Source organism: Excalfactoria chinensis, chromosome 8, assembly GCF_039878825.1.
Source record: "Excalfactoria chinensis isolate bCotChi1 chromosome 8, bCotChi1.hap2, whole genome shotgun sequence".
NCBI lineage: Eukaryota > Metazoa > Chordata > Aves > Galliformes > Phasianidae > Excalfactoria > Excalfactoria chinensis.
In genome coordinates this window covers 12988740-13011244 of record NC_092832.1, presented here as the reverse complement: position 1 = coordinate 13011244, position 22505 = coordinate 12988740, and the positions used below count along the sequence as shown (strand labels likewise).

The 22505-nt window shown below is 38.1% G+C and overlaps 2 protein-coding genes across 10 annotated transcripts in view; one reads left to right on the top strand and one right to left on the bottom strand.

Annotated features, from left to right (window-relative positions):
* Positions 1 to 22505, top strand: part of RALGPS2 (Ral GEF with PH domain and SH3 binding motif 2) — a 126470-nt gene that overhangs the window by 71241 nt on the left and 32724 nt on the right. For all 9 annotated transcript variants that reach the window (XM_072343896.1, XM_072343892.1, XM_072343895.1 and 6 more), the window contains exon 9: positions 1855 to 1981. In XM_072343896.1, coding sequence (XP_072199997.1) covers positions 1855 to 1981 — 127 coding nt within the window. The remainder of the gene's footprint in view (positions 1 to 1854; positions 1982 to 22505) is intronic.
* On the bottom strand, positions 6354 to 22429 carry ANGPTL1 (angiopoietin like 1). Its single transcript, XM_072343898.1, has 5 exons — positions 21893 to 22429; positions 15646 to 16497; positions 11005 to 11198; positions 9071 to 9341; positions 6354 to 8146 (listed from the first exon to the last, which is right to left on the bottom strand). Exons 2-5 carry the CDS (start codon positions 16466 to 16468, stop codon positions 7959 to 7961), a joined length of 1476 nt encoding a protein of 491 aa, XP_072199999.1. The 5' UTR covers positions 16469 to 16497; positions 21893 to 22429; the 3' UTR covers positions 6354 to 7958.

Here is a 22505-nt window from a genome sequence, read left to right as displayed (position 1 = left end):
CTTTTTGTGTTGTTGGGTTCTCTGCACTTCAGTAATGCGTGAACTTGGAGACCTGACGTGAATTGCACCATAAGCACAAGGGAATCTCATATAGGTTTTACTTATTGTTAGAGCTTGTTCAAAGTGCTTGAGATGATATATCAAACTTTGAGATTGCACAGCTCTGTACATTTGCTTTGAGGAAAATGCAATTAATTTAATTCAAGTTTGAATTTATGCTTACCATGCCTTCCAGTCCACAAAAGATAGAAAGACTTCCAAGCATGATATGGAGACAAAATGTTTTTTCTGACTGTTATTGAAAGCAAGCTAATTTTGGCTGATTAAAATGAAGACATCTTTGAGGAGATAAAGTTAAAAAGTTAAAGTTAAGTAGCCTCATCGCCGTGGCTGGGAAGAAGTCATGACTCCTTACTGTTGCTTTTGTTGTTGGTTTTTCTTTTTGTCTGCAATTGGCATGTGCTCATTGAAACTGCAGACATGTGTTAGTGCTCATGAGAATATTGGAAGCAAAGCTAACAATGTAAATTAATTGCTGGACTGTGAAAGACCAACGTGTCTTGGAAAACAAATTCCTCTTTAAAAGTGATTTCTTCTGAAAGTCTGTGTTGAATTTGCTCATGAAGATGTAGGCAACATAGGTAGAAAAAGTTCTCATTTCACTGTTGAACTTCTTGGAGGGATGTTTCAATTCTGTCATGTCACATGAGTTGATCTTTGAAAAAGAAAAGGGAATGAAAGACCTAAGTGTTCTGCAGCTTGTAATTTTTGTACTATTGAGGATCTTGTGAGGGGCTGAAAAAGGGATTGGGAGATTAGGATACCAAGCCTTCTGCCAAAGTGTTCAATGTAAACATCTTACACCTTCCTTTATATTTTGGCTTCAGGCTGAAATGAAGCCTTTAATGTGGCTTTGCAACAGTAGGACAGTTAGATGTTTCAAAAATACATTATTTCTCAGTCTTGTAAAGAGAGTTCAGTGTCCTGTTAATACTGTGAAAGGAAGGCGTTGGGATGAGGGAGAATAGACACTGGAGGAGGCTCATGACTGTTTTGTATTTTAAGTGGAGCTCTCTGTAATGATAACATTCAGTAAAGTTACTAGCTGGTAGAACAATAAATACAGCCTGTATTCAAGTTTTCTATATGCTTTCTATAGAGGAAAAGTGGATCAAATTCTTGCACTCTTCCAGCACATCAACTATGTGGATGTCAACAGCTGCATTCATTTTTATTTGTAGTTTGGTTAAGGGTATTTATCGGGTTTTAGTGATATTATTTTGCTGTTTGAAAGACTAATTTGTTAAAACAGTTTTCAATTCAAGAATGAGAACATATTTTGGAATGTGGCTTTTTGTGAAACTGGATTCATATAAAACTTGATACTTCTCACAAGCAAACGTGAACGTGAAGATCAATACAGTGACTAAACTGCTACTTTATATAGTAAATAAATAGTAAATATAGTAAATAGTAAATATAGTAAACTGCTACTTTGTATAGAAGTACTGCAAAATTGGACAAGCATGTGAAATGATGTATTTTAGCTAGATTAGTCATTAGAAAACTTGTATTATTTCAAAAGGATCTCCAGGATACCACCATTTATATTTGACCATTTCTTTAAAAGGCTTATTTAAATTTAACCACTGAAATAGCTACTTTTCTATATTTATCCTTAAAGTATTTATCCATAAAGAGTAAATGTAATTTTAAGCAGTTGTACTTAAAAAGAAGTAACCAAAAAGAGGAGGGGGGGAAACGAAAGGATTAAATGCATGCATTTAAGGGTATAACACTGAGCAGTTGTAACAATCAAACTTCATCTCAACTGTTTCTGCCTTTGTTTTGTAGTTACTGAGTCGGAAGGATAAAGCTACTTTTGAAAAGCTAGAGTATGTTATGAGTAAAGAAGATAATTACAAAAGACTTAGAGATTATATCAGCAGCTTGAAGATGACTCCGTGTATTCCCTATTTAGGTAAGCTGAAGTATTTTAAGTGGGAAATACTAATGAAAACATTTCTGCAGCGATTACACAAACTGAACAGTGACACTGAAATGTGCACAAAACTTTTATACTTCAGTAAAGAATATGGAACCACCAGTTGGTTCTGTGTATTCTGTATATGGCAAGAAATAACTTCACCAGCTTCAGGAAGAAAGCTGCTATTAAACCTCGCAAACACTTCAGGTTTTACATACAGGATCAGTTTTCTAGTAAATGATTTTCCCATGTGTTGTATAGGTCCGCTGACTTCTGGAGAAGTGCTTAAGCTATTACGCTTGCTAGTGCTCTTGAAGAGCTAAATATTTGAATGTTACAGTAATGCTGGGCTTTAATTTATGAGAAGCTTAAAATCACCAGCCTCTGATAAATAAAGGCAGGTTGTAAGGTTTGGAGCATGCTAAAAGCTGCAGCTGTTGTTGCATTCGGTTATATTAAGAATGCAAGTGTAACTGGATATTTACTACTGACTCATGTAGGGGATAACTGAGTAGATGATGTTCCTTTGTACCTGTGAAAGCTACGTAAATGCTTAGTGTGAATTGCTTTGGTCACCAAACTGATGTAGTGTCACTCAGTGTCTCAAAGTCTGATTTTGTTCAGGGTGATTGTGTTCTTATAATGTAGCTTTTCTTTGGTACCGTGAGGTGTCAGTGCTTACACAAAATTAAGGAAACATTTACTCAATTTTTTTCCTTTTCCAGGAAAAGAAAAACTTCATCCTTGTTGATTTCAGGTGCTCTTGCACCTAAATTCAAGGTGACCTCCTGTGATCACTGTGGTTCATTAAAATGTGATCTCTTTGTTCCTGATATTGATACTACTTCTTAATATTGTCTTAAAAAATGAAACTTGACAGTCTTCTTTATGCTGTGATCAACATTCATCATGATATTGCATCATCTGCTTCATTGCTTGATACAAGCTACGTTGCCATTGTTTGTGTTTGTATCTAGAATACTTCTGAAGTGCACAATAGTTGCATGAAATTCATGCTTTGAACTCTGATAGGAAGAAGTACTTTACTCTGTAGAACTAGTAGTAATTATAAAGAACAGTCCTATAGAATTTGTCATTCTGTTCTCATTTTTTGTTTCCATTTTGCACCCCTCCTAGAATATTGGTAATTGTTCATGTCTATAATGGAACTGTGAAATACTCAGCATGAGCCTGTTTTGTCTGTAGCGTGCGTGAGAGAATTGACAGCATGGTGCATATCACACACTATCCTGTTTGTCAATGCAGCTATTAAAGCTGGGCTTGAATTAAAAGGGGCCAAAAAAAGCCAGAGTATAATGTAATTAAAAGTAGCATTTTGTACTTTACCCATTCATGCATATGTTTATATATGAGCTGCGTATGGTTCTGAAATGGAATTTCTAGCTTTCTAGAAGCTTTTTACCCCATATGTTATGATTTATTAGACATGAAGCCAGGCTCAAATTGTTTCCTTGCCAATTACTAAGTCTCAAGCCAACCTGCTTTTAGATTTTTTCCAAATCTCGTGATCCTCTGTCCTGTGCCATTATGGTTTTCTAAAACATACTTCTGTGCAGAGAGTTATTTACTCTGCTCTATTTGTCAGGCATCTTTAAAATACCATCTTATTACCTGAAGGTCTGGATTTAGAACATTGTTTTACAAATGTTTAGGGGATTTTTTAGGTTTTCTTCTGGTACAGATGGTTTCCTCCTCATACATGAGAATCTCCGTGTAACTTTTTGGCTCACATTAAGTTTTTGGCTTGACTTAATAGTTTATTGAAGTAAATATATTTTAGGTAGAAGGAGGGTTTAGTGCTTTGCTGTGACCAGTTGTAGTTAGAGTGTTTTGTGACTTGGTTTCCTGTGGTAGGAACTCTCACTATGGGCATAGAGTGCCCTCTGAGTCTATAATGCTCATAAGAAAAAGCAAATGCCACTGATGTGCTCCTCTAGAATTAATTTTGTAAGGTTTAAATGTGTGACCAAACGAACAAAAGATTGCCTTGCAACTACAGTTGTGACAAATCTGCATCTGTCTTGGAAGGTGGACTGTGGTGTCCTATTTTTCTCATTTGATCAGAGCTTTTAATCCCCACAAACACTTGAGTAGATTTGCAGTTTCTTTCCCAAGCAGTTTATGCTGACCTGAGAGTGATATAGGGCAGAAGAACCAAACTTGTTTGCTCTTTGTTTTGAGCTTCCCAGCTGTAAGTTGCAATTTCTGGAATGGTGGTTTTCTGCTGTTACTTCTGGTATCAGAATCATATGCAGGTGTATTGCTGCTCCTGGTTCAAAACGTGTGCAGAAGTCTACTTCAATCCCACTGTTTGCAGTTCCGATGGTGGTATGTGCTGCTGAGGGGCTGGTCGTAAGGTCCCTTCCTTCTGCAGAAAAAAAGGGGTGTTCAGGCAGAGATGCTGAGGTTTCTGTTACCCCCTAAACTGCTCTTCAGAAGAGTTCAGAGAATCAGATCTTCTGTAGTAACCTTTGGAAATCCTTTCCAGAGTAAGGCTTGCCTTGGTGGTGAAGGGCACTGCTTGGAAGTCCACAGGGAAAGTGAGCACATATAAAGTATCTTAGCTGCAATTTTCAGGACTAATGTTTTACCCTGGAGAGTTCTAGGTTTGTCCAGGCAACCAAATGTAGGTGTGGTTGTTTTGTTTTTTTTGTTTTTTTTTTTTTTTGTTTTTTTTTTTTTTACTGTCTTAGTATTATGGATTAAAGCTTAACTGCTTTATTGTCTAGCCTTTGCAATGGAGATGGGTTCTGAGCCAGAAGTACAGATTGTTTTCTTACTGCTTACCACAGCTCACTGTGGACAAGACAGAGACATTCTTCCTCACTTACCAAGAAAGCTTTTCAGTTCTTTGCAGCAACAAGAAATGCCTTGATTGCAGAATTCTGGAATGGCAAGTAAAAGCAGCGCATGGTCTGTGGGCTCCTAACCTAAATGTGAGAGCTAAAAGCTGTTCAAGGGCGATAAATGGGTGCAGTAAAAGTCCTCACTGTCTGGCCTTGGATGTGTTATCGCTGCTGAATCACCCGATCCTCTAAAGTAGTCAAAACAAATAGCAAGTGTGTAGACAGTGTTATGTTTTGCCTTGGAACAAATGCACTTCCTCAGAAGTCTTTTGGAATTCTGACAGATCGGAGGTTGTGCAATAAAACAAGTGAGCCCCGTCTTGAGAAGTAAGGATTTTATGTAACTAAGCAGTACTACCGTGTGAAGTACTTCCCTATAGCTGTCTTTCAGGAATTATATCCAGAAATGGGAAAGCAGGTTATTGAAGTGTTCATCTGCTGACCATTCAGCTACTTCAGTGATGTTGCTTGCAAATAAACTTTGGTAATGTTTTTTGAAAACTGTTTCAGGCTTTAGTACAGCTTAAACATTTTCTAGGTCTGTTTGGTTATATTTGAACAGGCGGTACAGGAATGGTGAAAGCTGTGTCCTGGGACAGTGCTTCTCAATGTCTAGTGCAATAAGCTTGAGGGATGCTGCTGCAACCTCTTTGGGAATCTGCTGCAGAAAAGTGAGAGACGAAGCACTGAAATGTAATCATTTACACTGCTTAGAACATTCAGCCCCAGAATTACCAAGAATATTGTAAGCATTTAAAGAAGTTTGTACATCTGAGATGTAAACCAACTTGATAAAGAGGTGTTATGTTCTCCCTCCTTGTGATCGTAAACTGGCAACTTTAGAGGAGTTCTTTCCTCTTACAGCATTTGTGCAATCAGAAGCTTTGAGGTATATTTGTAGTGATGTTTAGTTGACTTCATTCTGCAGTTTCAAATTAAGGGAGGCTGTTTCAGATGTCTAATAAGATTTAATTTAAAGGCTGACTGCAAACTGATTTCGCCAAGGGATTTCTGCAAAACACACCTTTCACTGACTGTGCTGAATAAACAAATGCTGTTTTTGTAGCGGGCAGTAGATTCTTGTGGTAAAACAAGATCTCTTCCAAGCAGATGAAATTTGTAAGTTGAAGTAACTAAAGCTGACAGAAGTGTTCATTAAAAACCATTTCCCAGGTCATTTTCAGTTTTTAAACTTATCTGAACTGCTTTTCTAACTTAGCTACCACGGGGGGGGGGGGGGGGGGGGGGGAAGAGTGGGCTATAGGTGGCTTGAATTTTAAACATCTGTGATTTAAGAAGCATTTTGTAGAACACTCGATCAGTGAGGTCTGTAGGATGTCTGTAACAAACAAATACTCCTTACATGAAGTCCGAGTTCAGAACTGTAATCTCAAATAGATTCTGTTAATGTTCTTGCAAATTAGAAATGAAATATGCTGGAACTTATTCATTTTTTTTCTCCTTCCTCCACCCTCAGCTAAATATTGTTGAAACTCACTGGCTTCGATCCCGGACTAAGAAGATGAACTACAACCCTTGAAGCCATATAGGACAGATTAAAATATAGAGAGAATGTGTTTTGAAACCAAAATGTTCTTTTCTCTCCTCTGAATTTGTCATGGTTAACTTGTGACAGAATGTTTTGTAGAGCTATTGGTGTTGATTAATTTAGGTACAACGCTAATATTACATTCTTTTAGCTGTTAGTGTTTCTTAGACTAAATGGGGCGAAGTTCTTTTAAAGCATATGAAGTGACAAAGAAATATGTTGATTGCAGTTCAGATCAGCGTATTTAGCTTTGTGTGATATCAGATTAAATTACAGATGCTGTATAGCTGGGTACAGCTATTTAATAACTTTATCCTAGGAAGGAACTTTTCATCTCAGACTCTGGTAGCTTAAATTAGCGTTTTGTTATGTCATGTTTTAAAAGTATGTTGTTTTGGTGCAGTATCTTGTGTGGCATTTGTTAAAGGTTGGAGGAGTATTTTCTAATCAACTTCTTAAATTACATATTAATCCCAGTGGAAGTCAGATATCCAGAAGGCAAAAAAATTTAATATAGATAATATTAGAGTACACATAGGGGAAAGGAAGTATTATCATAAGAGCAATCCACAAGTTTTGGGTGGCATGGAAAATACTCTCAGAGCTGATTCCTGATCCATGTCAGCAGGAAGCTATGTTGGTATGATAGAGGCTGACAGGTAGAGAACTTTTGTTACTATTGTGAGACTTGATTCTTCTCTGAACTAACACATGTGAGTGTCTGTTGAGATCTCATTGCTCCTAGTGGAAGCAGGGGAAAATCTCCATGTGTAAAGTATAGACTTTATTATTGGGACTTTTCCATTTTGCCATCTAAGTTCAAAGTATCAAAAGATGGTTTTAAGTAGGGTGAGTGATTGGATTGTCTTTTTATCATCCACTTCATAGAACTGATCTTTTTCTCTCTCTGTGTAAATGTTGTAAAGAAAGCATGATATGCAGATCTTAGGGAATTCCTCCTACACCATTAAGAACCACTTTGTTTTGAAATAATTATCTGTAGCAGAATCTCCTGTTGGAGTTTTATAGGTAGCTTCTGGGAGTAAGTCTTAAACAGCAATGTGAAGTGGAATTTTCATTGCAAGCAATACCAACATTTTTAAATAAATTGTTAAATAACTGGTTAATTTTCACATTAAAGTGAGACGATGTCATTTCATGTATTTACATTTAAGGGTCGAGCTGGTCTGAAGAACCATAAACTTTTTAAGGGATGGGCTTATCTTGTCATTTATCTGGACAACCTTTTACTAGCCTTGAAGATTGTTTGAATGAAGTGTGTTGGGCTTGAACAAAGATAAATACGCGTCACAGATGTGAACATCTGCTTGTGTTGAATGTAGGCTGAAAAAACACTATTACAGTAGAAAAGGTTTCTTTAATTAAAAAAAAAAAAAAGGCAAGGGGCAACTGGGGAGAAAGGAAAATAGTAGACCTGCATTTTGCAGGGACAGATTGTGCAAAATAATGATTTGAAAGTATTATTTTATTTTCCTGTAGCTCAAGCACAGATAAGTTTATACTTGATGGCTTGAGCGCTGTGGAATTTTCCTCCTCAGTCTATAGGTCTGATCATCATTTGAACTGCTTTCAAGGAGTAGGAACCTCCCCGGTACTCAGCCCAAAATATTCCATCCTGGTACTTGCTCCTGTAGTGGCCTCCTCTGTACCACACCCCGTTCAGATTGGAGTGTGTGCACGCGTTGTACCACCAGCCGCCTTTGTGGAAGTGAGCACAGTTTCCTGTGGAGCAGAAAGGAGTAGGTAAAGTCAACATTAACAGAGCAGAAATGCAATAGATCTGTAAACATTTTGACGTTCTACCTTATTCTTAGAAGGGATTTTCAAGGTCCTGTTGCAGTCCTATCAGTTGCTGCTTCTACTTAAATTATGTATTCTGCTGTAACTCCTGTTGCCTAGAGGGAAGTGATTAACACAGTGCTTGATGTGACAGCTGAAAACTGAGGAAATCAGTTCTTCTCGGAATACTAGCAGTGCTTCTCAGTGAGCTAACATTCAAAGAACTTGGGTCACGTACTGTTAAGAAATACTTCTGTGGAAGTCATGTGAATTGATGCAGTCCCAAGCAGCTCTCAGGTTCATGGTTCCACAAATTGCTGCTTGCAATTTGTGCATTTATTCTGCGAGGCTTGTATGAGTTTGCAGAGTTTGTGTACCTTTCTGTTTGGTAACAGCTGAGGAAAAAGCAGAGACTAATTCTCAAGTGCAGTTCTATTATTACACTCCCTGCTTCTTCTCTTAACACCAAGGTTTTAGGGAAAGGCTAGTAGATGACAGTCAAAAAGAAACAAACTGTTCTTTAAGGAGAATTAGATGAAGTGATCTGTCCATTTCTCAAGTATGATCATGTAACTAAGAGCCTGTACACAGCTGCAGTTCCTTTGGTGCTGTTCAAAAGCTTCTGTTCATGGAGGTTGTATTTGTGGCCTTCCTATTCTGGGATCTTGCTTGGGAAGGTGTCCTGACTGCAAAGCATCAGGTTGTCATTGAACTATGTTATAAAGTCAGTGCAATTTTTCTTGATGTATTTAAAGCATGTTTTAGTAGGGTTATTCTATCAGAACTTGCTTCGTTTTTTCTTTAAAGATGGTATCACTACTGGAATCTACTGCATTTGTTTTTTCAAGTACATACTAGTTGCCTTACCTGAATACATATCTCTGTCTCTGTCCAGTGTTGTAAATTGCTTTCCGTTGTGCCATATCATGGAATCGCCTGCGTTTCCTTGGTATGTTCCCAACCGTAGCCTGTAGAATTCATTTTCGGGCTCCAGACGGAAACTGCTGTACTCTGCATAGACTTTCTTGTTGCTCCAGTCCTCTAATTCAATCAGTAGTCTGTAGTTATCCTGATTGGTAAGCATGTAAATATTTTCTAGCCCCAGCCAGTACTCTCCATCAATGTTGCCAAATCCTTTCTGTACAAAAGATAAGAAGGAGATGTTCACTTCAGTTTTTCTTGTTTGTCAGGCTTTTATCAGCAGGGGTTTTATAAACCAATGGAACTGGGGTACTGAACACCTTTTAAGCTTCAGGATGACTACTCAACACATGCATTTAAATGCTTTATTTGCTGCCTTTGGCCATTTATTCACTGCCATTTATGAACTGCTAGCGGGATAACAAGTACCAGAGTCATTAAAGGTGATAGTGTCGTCAGCTGCATTAATGTAGCTGTGCAGGCATACAGAAATGCAATGGGGGGCATCCGTGCTGTCAGCAGTGCAGTTTGCAGCTTGCTCAAGTCAGCTGCATGCATTAGTGTGCCTTTTGAGGTTTGGTAATAAGAATGCTAAGAATGCAATCTACAGCCATTGCAATTGAACATTTCTAATTTGAATGGTGTATTGCTTGATTTCAGCTTCTCTCTTAACACATTGGAGCCTACTAAGATGAAAAATCACCTGGGAGCAAGCTTGATCAAGATTGGCCTTCTGTCAAACAGCAATTGTAGACTCTTAATACACCTCCAGTGTGTTATGTTAAAAAAAGTTTATGGCTGCTTTGTAAGATGCTATGACTGCCTTATGATATTCTGAGGGATGTGGGGAAAGCCCACCCACCATTCTCGGATGTGGAGACTGAATAACTGCTAAAGATAAATGATTAAATTCTACAAATGTAGTGCAAAAAATTAACAAAAAAATCCTGAAAATCCTCATAGTAATCTTGTCATTTCTTTGTGTGGGTGATACTTTTGGTCCAGTTGAGTTAAATGTCTGTTTTCTTTTCAGTATAATGAAAACCACAACTGGAGGTCCATTTGAGGTGAGCATGGTGTCGCAGGGAAGGGCTGTCCTGCATCTATGGAGTTAGAGTATGTTTACTTAAAAAAAATTACTTAAAAAAAAAATAATTAAATTTTCACATTTTCTGCAGAGGGTGTAATTATTCCAAAGCTGTATGGTTTTTTGGCCCAGGATAATAATATCACATAATATCACAGTAATAATATCACATAAGAACATGCTTCTCTTCACAAGGCCTGTATCTTGCAGAGATCTCTAATGCAATTCTAGAGGTATAAGAATGACTTCTTTTAATTATCACTAAGAACATTTTAAATTGAGGCTCTGATTCTACAAATCTATTGCTGTGATTAAGTAAATAATCTCACTGGCTGAAATTGTGTATTCATAGAGGAGACGGTTAAGCTTTTTGAGTACTTACTGTAGTTTGTGTGTTAATGGAAAGCATGTGTTCATTAGGTCCTTGTAATTAATGATTTTCCAGTCACTGTCTTGAGTTACATCTCTTCACAAATGTTGTGTTGTGCATTACAAGCACAGACTGTTTCAAACCACGAGTCAATACAAAGTTAAGTAATGCATTCAATGAAATAGGGTGTTCCTACTGAAATATATCCATCTCTGAAGAGAGCCCCTCCCGCTTCTATGCAGTTAATTTTCTTTCTAACTTAAGTGACTGTCTATTTTCATCTCTTCAGTATGTACCATTCAGTGGAAACATTTGGGATGAAGAACTGCATTGGGAATGTTAACACCTTCTTGACTGCAGTAGATAGCGTAGTCAGTGTCACACCAGAATGAAGGTGCTGATTTTCAGCATTGCAGAAATTACCTTATAACTGTCCCAGTTCCTGAAAAAGTTGACAGATCCATCTGTTCTCTTCTGAATAACTGCCCATCCTCCGGGGTCTAAGCTGTTCTCACACCATAGCTGCATTGGTTCATTGCTGTTTTCGGGTTTGATCATATAAATCCCGCTGTTGGAATATCCAGCATCTTTGGCATGTTGGCAGTCTTTGAACGGACCTTTTTGGAGAGAAATTCTGTAAGCGTTCAGGGTTGGCTGTGTAGTGTACACGGTTCAAAACAGTTTGGTTTTGCAGTGGAAGACTTGGAAAGTCAGTAATTAAATTAAGGTAAAATTACCATGGAAAGCAGCATTAAAAGTTGATTTGTATGTGTACATATAAAATATAAAAACAAATATATTGCATTCTATTTTGAATAAAATAATCACTTTGCTAAACAGGTAACACACTTCAGTTTTCAGCATGTGATTTCTAACTGCCTCTTGCAAGGATTTATTCTCTGACTCTTGCTGCTGAAGAGGTACATTATGGTTTGCGTCAATTCCTTTTTTTCTCCTTTACCACTTATACCAAAGTTAAATGGCAACTTGGTGTAGCGTACTCAGTTGAGACTGATGAGTTGGAAACAAACCCGAAGAAAACCAGACACAAAAGACTCAAAGCAAAACAAAGCCTCCCACACTCAAACACACAGTCTCAGACAGTTGCTTAGTGCCAGAATGTACAGATGTGGAACTCAGGGAAATGGAGTATTCTTATGCTGCATCACTTTTGTTTTTATGTGCTTGTCCCTTCCAAGGGGCAGCCTGCTAAACAAGTGTAGGTAGGAGTCTGTGAGTTTCATGTGCTGTCCACTTGTGCTACACGTGCTGAACTGAGGGAGGAAACAGACAGGTGGTAGCAGCTGGTGTTTGAGCAGCTAACGGGGCACACATACATGTTTATAAGCGTGTGATTCTGAAAAGTGCTGTTGACAGGGCTGCTCAAAAGCTCTATTTTGGAGCATGTGAATGCAGGCTTTACAAATACTGCTTACAGAAGTGCATACAGTGAGAAGCATGCAGCTTACGTACCTCTAAAATCTTTACTTTTTGATAATATTTTAACTAAGATATGCCTATGCATGTATTGTTACTTTAGTTGAGTTGATTAGAGACCAGCTATTTAGTAATGCAAAGAAGGCTATACTATGATGGCTAGTAAGTAGAGGATGCCTTAAAGGTATTTGAAAGCTCAAACTCATTAAATCTGGAAATAAATGACCTACTGCTTTCCTTTTTCTTTTTCTTTTCTTTTTTTTTTTTTTAAGGCTCATTTTCTCAAATCTGCTTGGAAGTTCAGAGCAAATTCTCATCACCACAGAAGAGGCTAGTGTGCAAAGAAGCATAAAAGATGGCTGTTGAGGTTCTTTAATTAAAAGCAGAGGTTGAGTAAAAGTGACCTTCATTGTAGACGAAGTTTCCAAGACAAAAGCAAATTGAAAAGCTTTTTTTTTTTTTTCAATATAGTTTTAAGGTATTAGTTGCCTGTTACCTAAGTCTGCAAATAGCAGGGAATCTGTAGGATGTTTCATATTAGTTAGCATGCAGAAAGTTTGTGTATCTGAAGAAGCTGACTTGCACCTTCCGGTTGCAGCAGTGCTTGCCTGCACTGAGCTGTAGTGCTGTGAATACTGTGTGGTCAATATCTGATGTTTTGGCATTCTTTTAGTGCTTGAGTAATAGTTTAGAAAAGAAATACAGTAGCTTTGCTATGTGAATGCTTTTCCCCATGTTCACAATCAAAATTTCCATGTAGATAGTGTGCATTGCAACTAATTTATGCATCTCCTGGGCTGTTTGATGTCATTTCCTTTCCTTGAACTGCTTCGAGTAAAATTGGGCTCTGTATTACTGAACACAGAGGTCACTCTACAAGTATTCTTGTGAAGCAATTATTGCATTAGAAGAAGTGTAAACGGAAGTAGGTTTTTAATAATATTAAACATTGAAAATAGCTCAATTATACCTGCCATGTATTATTTCCCATAATTTCCTCTTGAGGAGGGATGGAGAGTGCATTTTTTATATGTGCAAACTGAGCAGCTGTTTGGAGTGATTTTAAGTGGTTCAGCTTCCACAGCAGACAAATTATGCTAGCCAAAGCCGTTGAAGTTCAACTGGCATTAGGATTATGGGATGTAATTTATCTGCTTTTTGATGCTTGGATTTGTCTGTGTCCTTACTGTGAATTAGTCTTGTAGTGGAGTTGACAAACTTCTGCTTTTAGCATAGGAAATGTATCGAATCCCGTGACTTCTGGCACAGTCTCAATTTTTTCTGTTGTTTTGAGGAGTAAATCTTGTTACATCCAATTATTTTAAATTCCTGGTCTTAAGAATTCTGAGATCCATTCCTTGTTCAGTGCAAATGCTGAGATTGTGAAAGAGTGAAAGATTCTCCACCGTGTTCACCATAGTGTTGATGTGGGTGCAGGGTTTCTGGTTAATCAAAAAAAGCTGTACTTTTGAAATTCTGTTGCTTCTAAGTTTAGTTAAAAATGTATTACCTGCGTAAGGAATAGAAATCTCCGATGATTGTGATATGTATGGATAGGAAAGGAGCTCTGGAGATTACCTAATCCAGCTCCCCTGTGTGTTCTGTAACAGTCTGTGTATACGGAGCTGTTGGGGCAAACTGGAATTCTTAGGTTCAGCTTTTAACTAGTTTTAATTAGAAGTAACTTGATGGGATTGTTACTATTTTACTTCTGAAATGTTTTAGACACGTGATTTAGTACGTTCCGTATTCTGTTGTTGATGAGATAGAAATGATGCTTATTTATGCTTCACACAGAGGATTATGATCATTAATAAAGGAAACTCCCAAAATAAAACAGGGTATATTCTAGCTGGGATATATTAGCAGTAGAGTGGGTTGTGCATTTGGAATTTTCAAGTACCCGTTCAGTTTCTCGCTTTAACACAAATGCAGGACAGTTTGGGGATGATGGCTGTTACCACAAGTATTTAGATAACTGCAACAACTGTAATTCATGGAAAATTCTTCCTCAATTTCTAGAGCAGTGTTAATTGCAAAATAAGGAACTGTTCTGAAAATAAGGCTGGCCTGCTGTTCCCCCAGAGTTTTGAATTTTGCTCCCCACTAACAATTGAAAACGCACATTGCCCTTTCCATAAACTTGCTGTGTACAAGTATTTCTTTGAATACTTTAATCTTACTAAGTGTACTTTGTGCTCCTTTGCAAAAATGGATTAAAATTCTGGTCTTCTAGAAATGAATGGGTCAATGAAAACTAGTAGGTAATTTAATCTGCCTTATTTCACATGTGCAGCAGATGTGTAATGAGAGAAATACATCTAAAAAAACATGCAACCTTGAAGAATAGGTTTTCTGGGTAACAGGAAATTGCTATTTTTTAGAATTATACTTTTGCTGTGTGACCAGACGTTAATGCTTTTATATTAGCTGTTCCCTTTGTGTCATGATGTGTGACTTAAATTCTCATGACATCTGGCATTTGAGTTGGGTTTGTGCCTGAACGTTCTACAGATCCAAATAGAAGTAGTTATTCTTTACAACAGCAGCTAGTTGTTTGTGTTGTTGTGGGGTAGTCGCAAATAAATGCATGTCTTCAACTTAAGGACCATGCTCAATTCCCAGCTGTGACTAAAGGCAATTTAGGGGTAAGCAGAAGGAGCAACTATTCTTGCTGTGCAAGCTAACAGAAGGCAAGAGCAAGAGTTAGTATGGATGTCTATGAAAAATGTGACTTGTGTTTTCCAAATCCTTAATTTTTTTTTTTTTTTTTTTTTTTTTTTTTTTTTACTGTAACTCTTACAAAGGTCTAATAGAGTTTTGATTGAATTCAGGGTGTCTCAGTAGTAGTTAATTTTCTTGTCAGTAGTTCTGTTTGTAGTGAAAAATGAATTTATGTAATGGTCTAAGGAATGTAACATGAAGATGTGATAGAGTCCCCTGCATGTATTTTCATAATACTTGTGATTTTAACTTGACGTCCTACTAACACCAGATTGTTGTGAACCTAGTTAATCATTTTAGATTTTCCAGGTTGAGTGCATCTGGTTAGACCCGGCCTTCATTCGTTTGCCCCCTGAAACTTGTTTCACTCTCAAGTATTTCATCCAAACCCTAAAACATTGCACCATTGTGCAGTGCTCATCTTAAAGCAGACCAGAACTTAAGGAATAAAATTCTTCCAACAGGAGTAATTTCTGGCAAGTGTGTACAGATAGCGCTGAAGGACATCTACTTAAAATTATTTTCTTTACTTATGGTAAATTATCTTCTTTTGTGTCCACTGTTGTTAGTTACTGTAACGTTTAGTCATTAAGCATCATCAGAGAAAGAGCAATAGATACTAGAAAGTATATGCTGAAAATGAATTTTCATTCCTGTAAGCAAAATCCAGCTGGAGCTTTGTGCAGCACTTTGTGACTCCAAGATCTTATTTCACAGATTATAATTTTAAGCTGTAGTTGCAGAAGATGCGTTTTTTGAAATAACCAATATTCAGAAATTCAGTCTGAAAGAAGGGTTTGTATAGAAGGTACCTCTCAGTCTTTGTTTTAGTCTTATAATCAGGACAGATTCCTTCTGAAATGGAGGGGTGCCATATTAGACAAATAGCAATAGGTTACTCACCTTCGTTAATTAATGCCGGTGGTGGAACTCTGAAGGGACTCTTGGTAGGTGAAGTAGCTGGGTCAGGTGGTGGCCTTACATCCCGGTCTCTGGGGTACCCTGGGTCTCTCTGTATCTCATTGCCTCCCAGGAGAACGGGAGTATATGGCTGACTGTTGGGAATGTGCTGTGGCACTACTTGGACAAGCGGTGGGGACCCATGGGTGTCCTGCCGTGAGAAGATTCTCAAGCACTGTTCTTCCAGCAGGGAGATAATCACAGACTGGTTATTTACAAGGTCAGTCAGTGCTGCATATTTTACTTCAAGCTCCTTGTATTTTGTTGCCATCTTCAACATTTCTGTTGTTACGTTGAGGACTTTATTTTCCAGTTGGGAAAGTTCAAGTGAGTTATCACGCTTTCGAATTATCTCATGCAAGAGTTGCATATAGAGCTGAGTGACCCGAGAGTTCATGTTACGGCTTTCTTTCCTAAGCAACTTTACTTCATTCACAATGTTTCCATCCACGTCTACCACCAACTGCAAGATGTCAATCTCGCGTTTTTGCTTGGACAGCACATCCTTCAAGTTCTCTATGTCCATTCTTGTGACTTCATCTTTTCTGTTACCAGTACCTGGTTCATTATTCACACAGATTGGCCCTGTGATTTTTTGTTCTGGAACCAAGAAGGTGTAACCACATTTCTTCCCTTCCTCTCCGCCATCTGTGGAACGAGGGTGCCTCCGTTGGGATGTTTTATTGAGGGTCGATGGGTCTGTACAGCGCCCAATAGACAACAGTAGGAACAACAGCATACCCAAAGTCCATTTCAGTATTTTCATTTTGAAGGAAGTATGATGATTAGAAGAGTCTGTTGAACAGATAAAACATAATTAATTAGAGCCATAACTAAGGCTCCTGTACTGCTTGAGCTACCTAAACTGATAGGTTTCATCACACCTGTGTACCTATAGACAAGTGTTTGGAATCTTTTGGTTGCAGTTAGGTTCTGTTAGGTTAGTTTCAAAGTATATAGTTGCCTACTCCCTGTAAGTAAAGCACAAACTTATAGATCATACCAAATTGCCTGCAGAATATTTTTGTGGAAGGGAAGTTGGGAGGTGGTGGTTTCAAGTTTTCCGAATCAAATCTGAATTAGAATCTACAGATGCCTCCTGTTAAAAAGTACATGCTCACATATCCATTCATATGCCCATATATATGCCCTTTTTTCAGGTTTGTATGCACATAGATATGGCAGACTTGAAAAATACATCTGTGCATCCACTTTGGGCAATGCTATTAGGTAGGATCTGATTCAAACAGCTGTCTTAATGTTGATGAGAATTACATATTTAATTAACTTCAAATTTGTAAAGAAAGCCTATAGTGTGATGTGATCTGTAGTTGTATATCCTGCTCAGTAGTGTCATATATATCTTTGAGGATGCATTTATCCCAGTAACGATAAAGTGTCAGATATTTTGTCAATTTGAATACTGAACTGAAGTGTGTCATTCACATTATTAAGAAAGTAATCCATTTCTTTTAACTTTATGTAAATAACTGCAATGCTGTGAAGAAAACTCAAGAATACTTGTGGAAGTATCTTTTGTTTACTTTGTTTTTAAATATTTGAGGTAGCTCACGAAGGTAGCACAAAAGTCAGGAGAAAGCCTTGTTTCTCATGTTTAATCCATCTTGTGAAGCGGATTGTTGCCCTTCTCTCTCATCTCAGCTGCTGACCTGGCTTTCGTTTGCAGTCTACTGTGAGCAGCTGTACAAGGCCCTGTGCAGTGGCCTTTGCGTGGTTACAGACAGGAGTCGAGTAAACCCAGAGAAAGTTAGTAATTTGCATGTGGTTCCTGCCAGACTTAAATGTAAGTGCATTTGGCAATCCTGCAGCAGTTACCCTGAAGGAAAAGCAGGCTAATACTGCTTCCTTTACCTTCAGCTTTACATGTGATGACTTTTATATCAAGTCACTTCTCCCTGTTCTCTTACTGACTTTAATATTATTGCTGCACGCTACGTCTTTTCAACTTCAGAGTAAGAAATGAGAGAATACTTACAATCTTGAGAATGTTTATAGTTAGATTTTCTCTATATGTATTTCACTCTTATTTTGATTATGAACTACTGGTAAATATATACATGTGTATATTTTTCAGAAACAGAACTCTGTTTAATGTCTTATTAGTGTGTCTGTGCTGAAGGAATGTGTTCTATTGAAAAAAAAATAGAGGGGAAAATATAGTTTTTCTCTGGACCTGTGTATTTTCCTTTGTCAGATTCAGGCTTCAATAATCACTCAAGCAGCGCTCAGAGTTGGAAGTTCATTTGTTTAAATTTTCACATGAATTGTGGTAATGATGTGGGAAACAAAGCTGTGTGTGGTGTTGATCTTGAAAAGGATGAGCTAAACCAGTAGTCTGAAGTTGGAAACCTCTGTTAGCATCCCTTAAATTATTTTACAGTGTTTTCAGTTGAAATGAAGGAAAGGTGACTTCATGGCACACTAAGAAGGAAACTGTAATAAAATTTCAGTATTTTACTATTTTGAGGTGTTTTGTTTTGTTTTTTTTTTCACAGCATACAGCAGCTACTTCATAGCCCATCGAGGTGAAGAGCAGCTTAGTCCCTGGCAGTCGTTTTAAGACACTGTACCGTTACTTAAATGACCAGTGACTGGGGGAGGAAAAGCAATACGTTTTTCCCCTGAAGCACATTAAGACTAAAATGAATATTTGAAAAAATAAAACATTTTGCAGTGCAGCCCCCTATTTGACCAGGTAGTCCGTAGCAGCTTGCTTTGCACATAGCTTTTTATCATTATGTTCATTTTGAACTTTTATGCTTGTGTGTTTAATAAAGCTTGAAGTTCTTTGTCAGCGTACATGCTGTCAGACCATAAAATGAACGAAATGGTCTGTGTAGCATAACCAAATGAAACAGCTGCACAAGATTATGCACTAGAGCTTTTAAATAATTGAAACATCTTGTATTAAACTCACTCATTCTCATGTGCAGAGATGAGTTTCTTTTGAGAACAGACCTGGTAGGTGGCGTGTAGTGCCACAGAAAGCTTGATAGTGGAGAAAATTAAACTTTTTAAGACGTTGTTTGGGGTGCTGGAGCAACTTAGTGCTGAACTTGTCGTACAAGAGCTGGTTCTGTGTAACGTATTTACCTGGAGCTTTAATCGTCTTAGAAAGAAATGAAAGCACTGTTTCAGAAATTTCCTGATGTTCTGGGCAAGGAGCTTTAAAAATATAAAAAAAATAAAAATACAAACTGCTTGTCCAAAATATCCCAGGTAGTCTGAGATGTAAGAGGTTAAAATGACAAACGTTACAGATGGTTAATGGTTTGAGAGTGCTTTGTTTTAAATATCTGTACTACGAGCCTTGTCCTTTATTGAGCTGCTACGAGTGCAGTGTTCAGCAGGATGTAGAATTCAGAGATCCACAGCAGAAATTAGGAAATCTCTTCTTTCAGAGCTGATGAAAACCACCTCTCCTTGGGCAGTGCAGTTTGTGATGACTGACTGTGGTGGAAATGTTGCAGGTAAATGTGAATATAGGCTTCTCTTTGTGTGGAAAGCATGGTGTCAGTGTCTATCTTTGCTCAGAATATTTATCAAAAGGATTTGGTTGGATGATAAATACTAACCAGGGCCTTTATATAAGCCTCCGTTTATAAACATGTACAACAGGAAGAGAAACAGCCAGCTGAGTTTTTTTGTTTGTTTTTGAGCAAGTAAATGAGGTGGTGAGAGCAATGTTCCTATGAGAATGATTAATGTGCATCTGAAAGCTTTATTGTTGATGTTTCTCGTACACATGTATTTTCTCTTAAGCATCCTCTAAGCAGTTAAAATTATTAGAGCCATCTGTATGCTCCTACCCCCACACCAATAAGCACAATGTTTTTGAGCTCAAATCTGAGTCCATAGCGTTAGAAGTTACACTGCTGTGGGGAAAGCACTGTGTGGAAAATAAATTCACATGGATTCCTGATGCATCTGTGTACATCTGTAAATTACTTTCCCCTGTATAAACAAGTGCTTTTCCAGTAAGTCTTTGGTGGAATAACAGGATTGCTTTCAATTGTATTGAGTGGAGTCCAGAAATAATAAGTTGTTGGGTTTTGTTTGTCAGATAGATGATGGATTGGGTGGTGGAGTTCTACTTTTGAGATTAACAGCAGTCTGATTCCTTTTAAGAAAGGCTATAAAAATATTCAGGTGTTTTTGGTGTTTTTTTTTTTTTTTAAGTACTCGCTGTAAATCTGTCACTGGAAGAAAGGATAGGTTCCTAGAAATTCTCTGCAGGAGAGGTTTGTAGACAGTGTCATATTGGATATTCTGAAACCAGCAACAAACTTGTGTTTTTCTGCAACTTAATGAGGATTTGTTTACATTTGTTTGCACCCATCGTGTTTTGATGGAGCATCTTAACGAGCACCCCCAGTAGACTAGTGTGCATTTGGTTGTGTTACTTGGGGGCCTCTGGGAGTCTGAAGCTGTCAAGCATCTAGCAGTGTTTGCTCTGGGAAGTTCTGCTTCATTCATCGCTGTGTAAATTTCAAGGACCAGACTAACAGGACATGTTATGAACAGCCAATTAAGCTCAGTAAAGCAATAATTAAAACCTGATAATAGCCTGTAGTTATTGGCAGAAGTTACATGGCATATTTTTTCATCAGGTTTCAAATCATTCTTGTGCCAACCCCGTAATATTAATAACCCATTATTTGTTTAAAATGAGCTTTTCAAAACTTGAACTCCAAAGCTGGAAGACAGCAAAGGACCAGGAGTTAAAATCTCGCATGTAACCATTTCACTGCTGTAAAATTATTGACTCAGCTGTTTTCATTTGGGAGAGATTTAGGAATTGTTCTAAGCAGTGTAAATCAAAAGCTCGGGGTGTAATGAATGGATGTCCAAAGCATGTAACATAAGCTTCAGTTGAGTTTTTCTTGTCGCTGTCGTGACTTGAGTTGGCATGTAGGATGCACAAAAGGATAGTTTAAAAAAAGAAAAAAGGCTCAAGAAGTTGGAAAGTCTCCATCTTTCTGTTTGTCAGGGCTGCCTTGGACTTCTTCATTCCATAGCTTCTAAGTTTTAATTAAGTTTGCTGCTGTGACTCTCAGAGTTCCCCCCTTCACCCTCTTGCCATGCCAGACCTTTCTGAGGGTTTGTTAATACGAATGCGTAACTTAAATTCTTTTCCATTGTTCCGGATTATTTGCCATATTCTCATTTCAAAGTCAGCATAAAGGAAGTCAAAAATACCAACTTGTTGTAACAACTTCTTTGTTTATTTCTTGCTGTGCTTTTGTTTTCTTTTTGTAAATCAGCGTTCTTGTTTTAATCGCTGCTTTGTAACTCCATCTTTCCCCCTCTCCCGCCCACTCAGGAACTGTAGCAAACCCCTCTGTTTCCCAAGGTAAACTGTTGCCTCAACAGTTACATTTCATTTTTATGAAGCTGTTTGGAAACAAACTGTTGCTACATTACAGATACAGTTAACTTTGTTTTCCCTCTGTATACAAACTGTAGAAGGAGGAGGCTGGTGCCCATTATAGTGATTTCTTTGGCTTTTCAGCTCCACAACTGCAGTGCTGCAAACTTATTTTTGTTCAGACCCAGTGAAGGATTCCAGTTTCTTGACTGGACGAACAAATCATGCTGCTCCCACTGCTCAGAAGCAGCATAAATAAAACTGTAGTTGGAAAGGCACACGATTGTACTTAGAGATGTGCACTGGTTTACTTGGGATTTCTTACAGTAGTTTTATTGAGGTATCCATTTTCTAGTAATGCGAGGTCTGTGCTGTAACACTGGGCGAAATCCAGCTCCCTGAGGTCGATAGCAATTTTGGTTTTTGCTTTCTGGTGGGATCTGAATTTCACATGAATATGTTCACAATATCCAATTGTATGCATAACAAAGAATCTGGTGGTAAGCATTTATCATGGACTTTCAATAGCAAAACTTAAGGAAGATTTACAGCAGAGCTACTGAAGCTTGTTCATCCTTGCAACTGGAACCAGTTAGTCCCTGCTCTTAGGCAGAGTGCTTTTTAATCCATTCCAAGTTTCTACCAAACGCCACGAGAGCGAGGTCTATATTTTACTTGTCAAACTGCTCTCAGGCCGAGAGAGATTCGTTAGTTCTTAATTGCATGTGGATGATAGGCGCATGCAGGATTTGCATATAGCTCAAAATTAGACTTGCAAGAAAGAATAACGTGCAAACTTACCAAGAAGAAAGAATGCTGCAGCTGATTTGCTTCTGTTGTAGGTGGTGGATCCGGAGGCCAAGCTGCCTTTTCACTGTGTGTTCCGATGTTGCGGATTGTTAAGCTGCAGTTGGAGTTGAAAACTGCTTTTGTCTTTCTGTGTTAGATCCAGGCTGTGCCGGGGAGTTGGGTTTCTCCATGCGATAACCAAACGATTTAAATCATTTAAATACCATTGAAGAAAAAGTCGCTGTATGTTTTACTCCAGAGGGGGGGGTAAGGGGAAAGCAATGTTGTTTTGTTTTTGTTTTGTTGAAACTGCAGTGTTGTACGCTCCCATGCAGAAGTGCACTAAGCAGCTACAGCTGACCCAGATTCCACATACATCACGTTGGGACAGTTTTTTTTAAACAAACGCACCAGCCTCGGCCGTTCAGCCCACCTATGATGTCACCACCAACACCGAGAGCAGCACAAACTCCTCCTTCGGATTTCCTATCCATACCCTCCAGAAAAGCGGGGGCAGGGAGGCCGAGGAGTCAGGAACAAGGAAAGATTGTTTGCCAGCTGAGGGGAGGGTACCATATGGCAACAGACTGTGCAAGAGTTCAGCAGGCAATTACAAATCAAACAT

What these genes read in the sequence shown, in the direction of transcription:
- ANGPTL1 (XM_072343898.1), bottom strand. Translation starts at nt 16,468, where the DNA reads ATGAAAATACTGAAATGGACTTTGGGTATGCTGTTGTTCCTACTGTTG. An exon ending in ACCGGCATTAATTAACGAAG is followed by an intron (nt 11,199 to 15,645) that starts GTGAGTAACCTA and finishes CTCTCCAAAAAG; the next exon opens with GTCCGTTCAAAGACTGCCAA. An exon ending in GGAACTGGGACAGTTATAAG is followed by an intron (nt 9,342 to 11,004) that starts GTAATTTCTGCA and finishes TCTTTTGTACAG; the next exon opens with AAAGGATTTGGCAACATTGA.